General features: G+C 38.1%; 1 protein-coding gene across 1 annotated transcript in view; it reads right to left on the reverse strand.

Moving 5' to 3' along the window:
* The window catches only part of LOC101864613 (phosphoinositide 3-kinase adapter protein 1), a gene marked incomplete at its 5' end in the record, with an annotated part of 40,207 nt that extends 28,266 nt beyond the window's left edge, over positions 1-11,941 (reverse strand). The window contains 6 exon segments of the mRNA XM_005097258.3: positions 1,109-1,311; positions 3,554-3,693; positions 4,806-4,905; positions 7,536-7,665; positions 9,521-9,682; positions 11,718-11,941. Of these exon segments, the coding sequence (XP_005097315.3) occupies positions 1,109-1,311; positions 3,554-3,693; positions 4,806-4,905; positions 7,536-7,665; positions 9,521-9,682; positions 11,718-11,941 (959 nt within the window).
* Positions 11,942-12,527: the final 586 nt, after the last annotated feature.

Genomic DNA, 12,527 nt, shown 5'->3' on the forward strand with positions numbered 1-12,527 from the left:
CCTTCTGTCTAGTGTAGATGTCAAAATGTTTTAGATTGAAGTAGGCAGACGTCACATGGTTTCAGTGAGTCCTTAGAAATTGTAAATTTACATTGTTTGAGCTTTAAATGAAAGCTTTCCAGCAAAATCCAAATCATCATCATCCAGTGCCAGATCTGCGACAGACATCGGCAATCATGATTTTCCATTCATTCCTTTGCTCAGATGCTCTCAGAAAAGCTACGCTTCCCTGATCTTTCCCTGTTACCCATTTGTTTAGGTTCCCTAAGTATGTTATTCTGGGCCTACCCCTGCCTCGCTTGCCCTCAATTTTGCCAGTGAGAGCTAGATGTTCAAGACCCTTATGTCTATTCAGGTGTCCCAAAATCTGCATTTGTCGTTTCCTGATTGTTTTTAACAATGAGCGTCCCAGGTGGGCTTCATCAAGCACTACCTCATTTGATTTCTTTTCCTTCAACGATACTCTTAGCATTCTCCTAAGAAACCACATTTCTGTTGCCTCTATTTTATTTTCACTGTCTTTAGTGATTGTCCAGCATTCACAGCCATATAGAATCCAAATAGAAATGTGTTTTTAATTGGACCCAAAAGATGTTGAGTAAAAACCCCCACAAATTTGATAAAATTGCCAAACAGGCAGATAAATGATGGCTTCTTTGATTTCTTTATTTTGACAACTGCCGGATTTCACCCCTGATTTCACCACGATCCCTCACAAATTTTCAGCATTCAAATTCAGTTTTAAAACTTCCGTAACTGGGTCTTAAAAACTTAAACTAAACAGCAGGAAGGCCGGGATAAAATAGAAATCTATGTCCAATCACTGCCTATTTACAAAAAGGAAATTACAAAGTAGACATAAGATAACAAAATTAATACAATTATTCACATTTTAAGTAAAAAATTCACTTGAACTAATAAAAACACTATGCTTTTTTTACAATTTAAAGCTCTATGATCAAAGACTGATTCTTCACTTAGACTGATATGGTTTATAATGTCCAGTGTCATACAAGAGAAAATGTTTGAAATCCTCAATTTCACTACACAAATCATAAAATGAATCTCCAAGGCAAGCAACTGCTTCTAAATGAATTTCAAGCCAAACCTGATATGAAAGCATAAAATCGGCCAAAACAGAATGACCATTCTCCCTTGCAAGGTCAGCTGGCAATGCACCCTCAGAGTTTTCAATAGAGCAAGCCACGGCAGCACCAGGCGAGGACAGCAGTGCGCACACAAGTTCATTCAGGCCGAACGCAGCAGACAGATGCAGGAGAGTTGGATATAATCCTTGCCCTTTACTGGAGGCTGTGGTGGATGGAAGCAATCATCTCATGAAAGTATAGAATCATCTTATAACCACATGTATCATCAAACATGTTTGCTGCGGCTTACCTCCTCATCATAGTTGTGAGCACTGTTAGCCCCCCTGGCATAAAGCTGGATAATAGAGTGAATTATGATCCTGGTTTGAGAATTCAACTGGGCCAATTCTAAACTCGAGCAGTGTTGGGTATTTGCAAAGATTTTCCACAGTATTTGCTTTGTTCTATTTGAGATGAAGGAAAAATTCACAGGTTCCATATCTCTTAAGTAATTTTGTTAGAGCTTTGTAACTGGCATTAGACCTATACCATATCACAACATACTAGAAACAGTGCAGTTAACTTTAAAGACAGAGGATTTGTTCTCCTAACAGCTTGTTCTAACAATATGTAGTTCATATGATCTCAGTAATGATTGCTTGAATTCAAGGCAAGTATTAGTCTGAAGGCTATATAAATATCTATTTAAAGCATATTATATAAATTAATGTTTTTGCTTTGAGATGACTGAGACAGTGGCACTCAGACTCATCAAGGTTCAAAGCATGTCTAGAAAGAACAGAATGGCAAGCACAATATTTAGAAATAAATAAATAATTTATAAATTAATAAACATGACAATACTATTTCAGCTTTAATAGGAGGCTACAAACGTCCAAATTTGATCTCTGAATTGTCTCTTTACAGATAGGAAAAAGCTGCCAGGTAAGACTGGAACTTATTGTAAGCTGATTTTTGTATAAAGTATACCATATCAAATGACAACTAAATATTGACTTGTCAGTGTAAGACCCCGTCATATGCCATTTTTCAAAAAGGCATGTGGTGGAGTCTTATACAAAGCAGTCGATCTTTGCTTTCATTTAAATACAAAAAGAGTTGTCATATGGAATACAAATATGTTAGATCTTTAATGCACATAGGAAAAATGAGAACAAGCATACACACATGTTTGTGTGTGTGTATGTGTGAGTGTATGTGAGTGTGTATATGTGTGTGTGTGTGAGAGTGTGTGTGTGTGTGTGTGTGTGTGTGTGTGTGTGTGTGTGTGTGTGTGTGTGTGTGTGTGTGTGTGTGTGTGTGTGTGCATATATATATATATGTGAGGTAGCATGGTGAAATCAGGCTCTCATCAAAATATTGAAAGTGAAGAAACTGGCATTTCTCCGTAGGTTGGGGAATTTTTATTGAATTTTTGTTTTTCGGCTCAACACTTTTTCTGCCCATTAAAAACACATTTCAGCGTGGATTTCACCGAAAAACGTTGATTAAAGGTATAAAAGATGTGAATTTTCGGTTTCTATAGGGCTCTCATGCTTAAACTTTGTCTCTGAAACCAGGCGACTTTACCTTCTTCAATCGCAAATATCTCGACTAGCATCCAAGATAAATGGATATTGTTTTCATTGAAAGCAACGCAAACGGACAGGCTTTAAGATGATGCCAAAAACTCTGTATGCCAATAAATTGACGAGCGCCTGATTCCACTGCGTCGTGACACAAACACACACACACACACACACACACACACACACATATATTTAGCTGGGTATCCATTTGATGAACGGACTCAAAAGAATCGATCTTCAAGTCATTGTGGAATCAGTGCGCACTGCTTGTGAAAGACTTTCCCAAGATTAGATCTAAACAAAACTAATGGAAAACTGAAAATTAAACTACAGTGACTTTAGACTCCTTAATATTACTGTGCACCCTTTAAATTTGAAAGTTAAGTGGTTCGGAAATTTTAAGCGACCAAAGTGACGAACTTTCACAAATATGACAGAGATAGAGACAGAGATACAGAGAGAGACCTAGATAGACAGACCTAGATAGACAAACATAGATAGACAGACAGACAGACAGACAGAACATGAGACAGACACAGAGACAGACAGACAGAGAAGAAAATGACAATCTAGGGGCGTGACAAAATTAATATAAGGGCAAGTGAAGTTGAGGTTAGACCCTTCCATACCTTCTTCCATAGCAAGCTGACAAATGACTGAAGTAACAGTATATAGAAGTAACAATAATTTATCAACAGGTTGTGTGTCACAAAGACAAGTAAAAAAAAAAGAACCTTGAACCTGTAATATTTTTTTCTAGTTTTAGTATAGGTTTTCCGACACTTGCAATACAAATATCAGTCATGTAGGTCTGATAGTTTCATCTAGATGACAGTACATCTATAGTGCATGGAAAAGAAAATGCCAAATTTTTACCTGTTGATGAGTCTCCAAGATAATCTAAAACTTGGTTTGAGTAGGAGACTGTGTTGAGAGTACATTTGTATTTTGTCGCCAGCTTTTCATCCAATTCTCTTATAGACTCAGCTCCTGTTGTCTCACGTAGAAATTCAACACTGAAATGCATTGAAAAAAAAATGTTGACCTTATCTATGTCCATAACGGATTAAAACAGTCAATTATTTCATATCTATAACTTCTACATAACAGTGTTAACTAATTGAGCAAAAACTCAGTGGTATGTGCAAAGCATGGAAAGAAAGCCCAGTGAAGTTAAAGACCTTTGTAGGTGGTCCCTTTTCTCTCTATTGTCTTGCTCTCTCTCTCTCTCTGCATTCTTGAGAGCTGTTTCATCCCTCTACATAAGAACAAATTGTTAGTGAAATACGTTTTGTTTATTTCAATGACAGCCAAAGTCAACGCAAAACTAAATCAAAAGTAAGTTTAAAATGTCATGGAATAGCAACAAAGTAATTCAACATTGATATTCTCTAAAAGGATTTAACTGTTTCAGTATTTGTTGCTCCCTTATCATTTGATCAGAAAATTGTGAGCCCAAAATTGATGATCTTCTCTGGGCTAAGCAGGTTAGAGCATAGAAAATTGAATTCTACAAACATCATCATCACCATAAAGTATCAGATCTGAAACAGACATTGTTGTTCAAGGTGTACTATTCACTTCTATGCTTAAATTCTCTCAAAAAGCTTTAATTATCCTCATCACTCATCTGATACGGTTTTTGAGTGGCTCCGCCTCTTTATAATTGTCCTCTATTTATTCAGAGAGAGTAAGACTTAAGACCTTTATGTCGATTCAAGTGTCCCAGAAACTGAATTTGTCTCTTCTTTATTGCTGCTATTAGGGAGTGGCCCATGTGAGATTCTTTCAGCATTACCTCATTCGATTTCTTTTCCTTCAATGAAATATTCAGCAGTCTCCTAGGAGACCACTATAAAATCATAAATACTGTAAATTATTTGACACATGTAAATAAGTAAAATTCTTATAAGCCTTGAATGGGATAGATATTTCCATTTGTAAAGACAGAACTTGTCTAATTTATGACAAGCACAAGATGGAAATTTAAAAAAACCACAAGAGCATTTCTCATGGAGGAATTCTCATGATGTGATTGAAAGTAGTATTAAGGATGCCATCAGGGTGTCCACACAAGTACTTTTATCTAGTACTCTTGTATCAAAATGTATCAATTAAAAAAAAATACCTTGTGAAAGCAGAAAGGATATCTTTGAAGGTCCATTTCAGGGTATACTTGGTCTTGTCATCAATCTGCACAGTGATGATCATGTTGTCCCTCGTAAGCTCTGGGATAGAAAAAAAAAAGCCCAGTCAAAAGAGTGTAAAGAAGTTGTTCCCTGGTATAGCCCTAATAAATTTCGCAAGTGATATATTTGAAACACATTTATTCTTACCCAAGAGTTCAGATCTTATCCTTTTAATTCAACAAATAGTAAGCTCCATTTATGAAAATTCTCCGTTATATAAAATCAATTTTGATTTCTTTCAACTAGAGACAAACTATGGCCAGTCTTACTTCATCTAGATCTGTCTTGCGTGATTGCCATGTGCAGGAAAAAACGAGTAGCAACCAATTACATGTGCAGCTACGTAAAATTTGATAAAATTTTGTTGACAGATCAGAATTGCAAGACTATGTATATATATGTGTGTTTAGGACTCTGTTGACGAATAGTTTTATTTTTAAACCTGATACTCATCAGTCCTCGGGCTGCATAAGTTCTGTAACGTAGACGTGAGCATGAGTCCTCACCATATAAAAATCTCAAGGGCGCCCACCAGCCTTTTGGCCATTGGGCTGATATCTGGTGACACCATATATTTTACCAACAGGCCGAGGTGGCGCAGTTGCTTTGAAGTTTCTAAATACGTCTTTAGAATTACATTCCATTTCCTATGATATAGACACAGCTTACAAATTATAGCATTCTCATAATCAGTGGAAATCAAGAGCATCAGCGACAAAGGCTAGAAATTGGCAGAACTTGCAGAGATGTGTGGGAAAAAGATTATCAGGCAGTCACTGAAATGGATGCTGTGCACCGTGTGTAGTGTGTACCTCTAAGGGCCAATTTGCTGGCGGTATGTAAGGACAAATTAACATTAGTTAAATAAGGATCGTCCAACTCAGACGGGTGGATGGTGGTGTAGAGTAGAGCAGCATAGCAAGTCCCATGATTTGCTTTGTGTCCCATTGTTTTGCTTTGAGCAACCGGGCAAGCCACTTGGCTGACTTGCTGCAGCAGCGAACAGCAAGACCGCTTGCAGTGTGAACTCTGAACAGTGGAGGAAGGGAGAGGCTGTGCTTGTCTTGGTGCAAGATGTAGAAAGCCGAAGCTATTTTTAACTTTCCGGCGTTGATCAGCTGAGCGAGTGGATCAGTGAGAGGAAGCATGGTATTGTAGTAACAGAGATCTAGGTTTCTGGTAGTAATAAATAGATTTAGATTACCCTAGAATGGAAAACTCCAGAGGTCGTAGTGATTGGATTTTGTATCGTATGTATGTAACCTATTTTGTAGATGTTTTACACCCACAGTGACATAATACAGAACATTTAGGAGATGGGCAAGGCCTACTTCAACCCAATGTCTGGGCCAACCTGGGCTGAGAGGGAACAACGCCCCAGCAGAAAGACGGAGGTTCTCAGTAAAAATTTCTCCCCATACCGGAATCGAACTGAGGTCTTTTGCGTGCTACAACAAAACGCTTGGCCCGTGCACATTAAAAATAAAACGGCCTTTGCATCTTAAGAATAGCCGATCCATTATTAATTTTTAAGACCATTGAATAGAGCTTTTTGTTTTTTACAACCCGACTAAGTAAAAAAAACAATCTTGCACTTTTAGTACAAGCCTCTCAACGCAAATAACCAGAATCTTCTGTAATATGTAGATCTACTGAGCCCAGAGCCACGAGAGTTCGCAACGTCATGACACAGTACAGCAAGACTGTCCGCGAGTCACAACTCACCAGAAGTTCACCCCGGTAATGAGCGGGAGGCAAAGCAAAGCACAAGCCTCTAGCGCAAGCCGTCCGCTGCTTGCAATCCTTTGATTAATCGAGCAGACTTCAGCTCTAGTGCAGAGGCACAAACAAGATGTTTGTATAGGTGTTCCTTTTCGTACACAAGCAAAACCTGGCGGCAAGCCGGGGTGGCGGTATAACAGTGGCCAGTATATTGAGGTTTGACTGTATATTCTTTAAAGTGACCATGAATGTAGAAAGGTCGCAAGTAGGGGACATAATTTGGTGACAGAACATCTGCCAGGATTCACCTCATTTGGCACTCTTTGGCTTGATCTCCTGACAGTACAAAATCCTATCCTCTTTTTTTGATCAGTTGCAGTATTGGGAAACATCAATCAACGGATTAATCTTGTCAAAATTAGGAACATTGAGACAGGACTTACTTTTATTGAAGAATTCTGAGGTTCTTTCATCTCACACACAAAATGATCATTAGGGCTGTCAGTATTATCTTTTTAAATGTGAATTTTATAATATACAACACTGGTACCCAAAAGTTTGACGGAAAATATATTTATTTGACTTGATTAGATATTGTTTCTCAGTTTATTGAGAAGCATCCTGCTGGGCAGCCTCTGTTTTAGACTGATAAATGAAAACATTTTCATTGAAAAAAAAAAGACTCTTCATCTTTCCAAAAAGGGGAGATCCTAGTTTCATTTTGGGCAGTGATATAGGCACTATAAAAAATGATAAAAGAAACTGTTAAAAAATATGGTAAAAATTGATACGCTCTTCTCCACAACATATTAGGTCCAAGTTGCATGCCTCAATTGAAAATTCAACTAAACATATAACATTATATCACATTAGCTGTTAAGTTCAGTTTAATACTTTCTGTCCAAGATTAAAAATTCATATATAAGCTTCTATAACCCTTCACTCACCTGGAGTAAAAAATGTGGCATTGTAAGGGTTAATCAGGGTTGCCTGTACCGTCTCCGATAGACCACTAAATTCCAGGGTTATCGTTCCTTCCACCTCCTCTGGAAAAATTATCATAGCTCTCTCGCCAGGCTAGGGAAAGGAAAAATAACAAAATACAGCAAATGTCATAGGTTTGTCACTACAGTTTACAATTCTTATACACCTGATACAACAATAGCTTCCATCTATTTAAGTAACTACTACTTTAAGAGAATCATTTGCTCCCTGGGAGGTTAATGTGAGTTCAACATATTAGATCAGCTGACAGACTGTAAATGTTTTAAGCCCCCATCAATACAATCAAGATTATTTAAGGGGGCAGGCTATTTTGATGTGCATTGAGAATTCTGGATAAAAGATCACAAAAGCGGTAATAATATCACCAGAAACAGAGGATAAAATGGTTTGGCCACCTGTTACGCATGTCACCTGACCAGCCAGCCTCGAGAGCCTACAACACCAAGCACTCAGGCTATAAAGGAAGAGGAAGGCCCAGGTAAAAGGTGGATCGAGGGTGTCAAGGAAACCCTAAGAAAACATAACATCACAACTGAACGAGCTGAAGAGCTGGCCTACCATAGAAAACTGCATCTCCCCTCGACGCTTAACAGCAACAGAGGATGAAAAAGTAAAAGTAAGTAAGTACCAGACAACCCCACCTTCTGCAATCCTGAACATCTCGACATCTATCCAAGATAGGTCGATATTTTTTCGTCAAGAGCAAGCACACATGAACGAGTTTTAAGATGAAACCAATAACTCCAATATCAAATACTTGACAAGAACCGAATTCCACCATACCATGACAGACACACACACACACACACACACACACACACACACACACACACACACACACACACATGCACGCATATATACAAACAGCCATACGCACACACCCACACACACACAAACACACATATATATATATAATAATAATATATATAATATATATACATATAATCGCGTCAGTAGCTTAGTGGTTAGGCTATTGGACTTGTAACAGTGAGACTGCTAGTTCGGGGGTTCGAGCCTCAGCTCCGTCCGACGTTGTGTCCTTGGTAGAGGCACTATATACAAATTTCCCCCTCCCCTGTGGAGATTGACGTTGAACTCGGAAGTCCCGCCCCTTAAATTACCTAACAGTGTTTTTAGGGGCGTTAAACCTGTACCATTTTACCATATATATAAAGGCCTATTTTTTGTATAATATAATACAAGCCTCTATTTGTGGTGGCCGAATTTTGCTATTCAAAAGGCTTTTTAATGGCTGCATCGATCGACATGCAGTTTTCGCCTAAAGATTCTTCAAAATATTCTCCAGATCATGACGCCCTTGGTTTTTTCAGTTTTGAGACAGTTTTGTTGCAAAAAGCTAAATTTCTTTATTTCGCCGATCGCTTTTGCAGGCCAACGCTTCTGAATCTGTAATTTTAGAAAATCTGGTGCGGAAGTGATATTTTGCGAGGCGTATTTTGTTTTGAGAGTATAGATCTAGACCTTCTAATTTTTTTGCATCTCTTAAGATTTATTGCTCCATTCCCGTAGAGTGTAAATATAGTAGGCCAATGACTTTCAGATGATGTTAATGCACCGATCATTCCTTTCATCGAAAGGGGGCCCAGCTAGTATATTATATACATGTATACATATATAACGTGTGTATTCAGTAATAGAAAAAATTGTAAATACATGTATTTTAGATGACTAGAAGAAGAAGAATGACTGACACAAAATTCACACAAATGGGTTATTGTGCTGATGACTCTAGTTCAAATCCATAATGAAGCACTTTTGAACTTTTTCAGAGTTTTCAAGACTCCTCAACCACAAGGCTCAGTCCAATAAGAGATGGAGGTCTCTCCTCTTAAGCAACCTTTTTGGTATTGAAAGTAACACTAAAACCCATGCTTTTACCTATAAAAAGAACAATGTGAAAACCCACCGTGCTGAAGGCAGACGGTACTATCTCAGCCCCCCAGTAAGGGTTGGTAATTTCTTTACGTCGATTTATAGACTGTCTGCGCAATCCTTTCTCCAGATTATTGTCCCTGCTGTCAAGTACCTTGGTGACCACATGGCACATGTTGCTGCCATCACCAAGAAGCTGTATGAGAAAGAGAGAAGAATATGAGGTATACCAGAGACAATGTCTTGAGTATGTTACGAAAGTGTGTCTAATCTGCCATCTTTCTGAAAGAGGAAGCTTGAAAAAAATCGTTTAACTAGATCTAAAGTGGAAATGCAAGAACTAAAAAAAATCCACCCAAAAAAAAGAAGAAAAACTGATCAAATTATATAGGATATATCCAATAAAGAATATGTGCAGGTTATAAAAGTAAGCAGAAAAAAAAGTACAAATCAGTGTAGACTCTTAACCAGACCATAATTTTTTCCCTTCTTGATCAAATACACATAACAGATCCTATCTTACAAAAAAAAAGACAAAACCCATTAAAAATGCAATAACTTACTCATCGGTTGTCTTTGGACCAGTTTCAGCCAAACTTAAATTACAACAAATAAAAATGCAACCACAGGGACGATTTGTCATGTTTTGAAAATCAACTGAGGTATCCAAAAAATATTAAGTTTTCTAAATTTCAACCACAATTGAATGGAATGCAAAACTTTGCAACTTCTTAAAAATCAACCATGTTGTTTAGTACATTTTTTAAAATCACTATCTGTGCAATGGAGAACAAACTCAATTAAAGTTGATTTTGCCATACGTACACACTCAGTGAAAATGGTCGCTATTTAAATTGTATGCCCCAGGAGTTGACCATTTATCTCTATACAAGTTCCTTAATACCCCAATATAAGCTCTGTGGCCCCATGTTCAACATTGATTTTTAAATGTTTGTGTTTTTGTTGTTTTTGTAGACTGTCGAAAAACCAAAAGGAAATAATTGGAGGTGCTCAAGTCGGAGGAATGCGGTGACCATCCAGTTCATTTTTTAGTTATCCGCGTATAAGGTGTTCCCCAAACATTTCTTGTAACCTCGCAAGGGCCACTCTAGCTGTGTGGGTTGTGGCCCCAGACCTCCTCAACTACATAACCTTTCTCCTCTCCAAACATTTCCAAAACCTTTTCTGCATGCTGTGATATACCCATCTAATGTGGCTGCCATGGTCTTACTGTTCTTGACCTGAAACTAGAACAGGCAGATCTTGCTCCTGTAGCTGAACACTTTCAAGAAGTAAAGTTTTGTGTTTTACGCAATTTTGGACGAAATTGAAACCACCCCCCCCCCTCCCCCAAACTTGATAATAATTCTCAAATACGTCCTTTGATTTTCTTCATATCTAAAAACTTGATGTCCTCCTGTTCGAAATATTGTAACAATTAGTGCAGACAAGAGAGAGTTATTGCCATTTAGAGGTTCCTTTTTTTTTAGACAGCATGTCAATGTATTAAAATAATAATTATGTATTTTTGAAAATATATACCTTACAAAACTCAAGAAGTTACCAGAAGTCTGACCTCGAAAATCTGTAGGTCTAGGTAGGCCTATACTGATAGTTACAATTTTGTACAAAATATAAATCTCATTACAAGCAAAGTGTTTCATTTAGAATGCATGTAATTACTGGCTATGTGCTCCAATATCCAAAAGAACAATATCTGTCACCTCAAAGGTGTTGTCAATGTTTTTTTTTGTCAGAAATTTCTCAGTACTGAACCTGTATCAAATGACCTTCAAAACTTGGATACAAAAATCCATACTATTCTGCAGATAATTGAAACCTGGATCCACTGGCTGGAAAAAAAAAGCCATGCTTCTAAACCACATTGAGCCTCTTTATGAAGCATGACGAGTTTTGCTTAGAAAAAGAGCATGCAATTTATCTCTACGATGACTGGGGAGGTGCGACTCTTTGTAATTCTAGGAATGGTCTGCTTTATTTCCTTCTTTTATGGGATGCCACGTAGGCCTTCTGATTAATTCTAACTATCCTAATCCATATCCAGATAAAATAATAATATGGTCGATGCCATAGCGACTCGCGCTAAGCGCTAAACGACAACTCAGCACACTGTCGCCTCAAAAACTATTTTGTACAAAGTGTACTTGAGTACAGAGTGCACTTTGAACTAAACGTTCTCAGAGGCGACGACACATTGAGACCTGGCTTACCTCCACCAGCTCCCACGCGTCTCCTGTGTAGTTGTGTTTGGCACAGACGCTCTCAATGTCATCCTGGTCTGCGTTCAGGTAGACTCCGATGATGCTGGTGACCACCGTGTCCCGCTGGTCCAACATGGCCGCAAACCACCCCGCCTTCTGCTCCATATAGTCCAACATGGCTCCTGTTATGAACAACACGATCACATAGGACTCCTGGATAGCCACGGCAACCTCTGGGGGAAATCATGAAAGACAAATGAAATAATATAAGAAATCAAGGTGACCACTCCACTGTTAAGTCTAAAAGGATTTAAAACGAACAAAAAGCAGTAACAACACCACTAGCAACAACACTGGTAGCAACAACAACAACAACGACAACAACAACAACAACAACAACAGCAATAACATCATCAACAACAATAATACCACAGGCACAACAACGGCAACAAGAGCAAACCTTTTCAGAGCCTGACCAACCCCCCCCCAAAAAAAACAACAACAACAAAACAAAACCCAACAACAAACAAACAAACAAACACATAACAAACCCAACCAAACAAAAACCCCACTAAAACTAAAAACAACCAATATTAGTTCAGTAATAGTATACTTCAGTCTGTACACAGGACAACTCCCTCCTAGACACAGACGGTCGTTTTATAGACAGGGGGTACTACACCTTCATGTGGTCAGAATAAAAAGAAAAAGAAAAAAAGAAGTTACAGTAGCACCGAAACACTTGTTTTGTAGCCAACCTTAGGACTTTTATCAGAGGGCCCGTTTATCCCAATTGCAGTACAAGTTTAACAAGTTAAG

Source organism: Aplysia californica, unplaced genomic scaffold (assembly GCF_000002075.1).
Source record: "Aplysia californica isolate F4 #8 unplaced genomic scaffold, AplCal3.0 scaffold00150, whole genome shotgun sequence".
In the NCBI taxonomy this organism is placed as follows: domain Eukaryota; kingdom Metazoa; phylum Mollusca; class Gastropoda; order Aplysiida; family Aplysiidae; genus Aplysia; species Aplysia californica.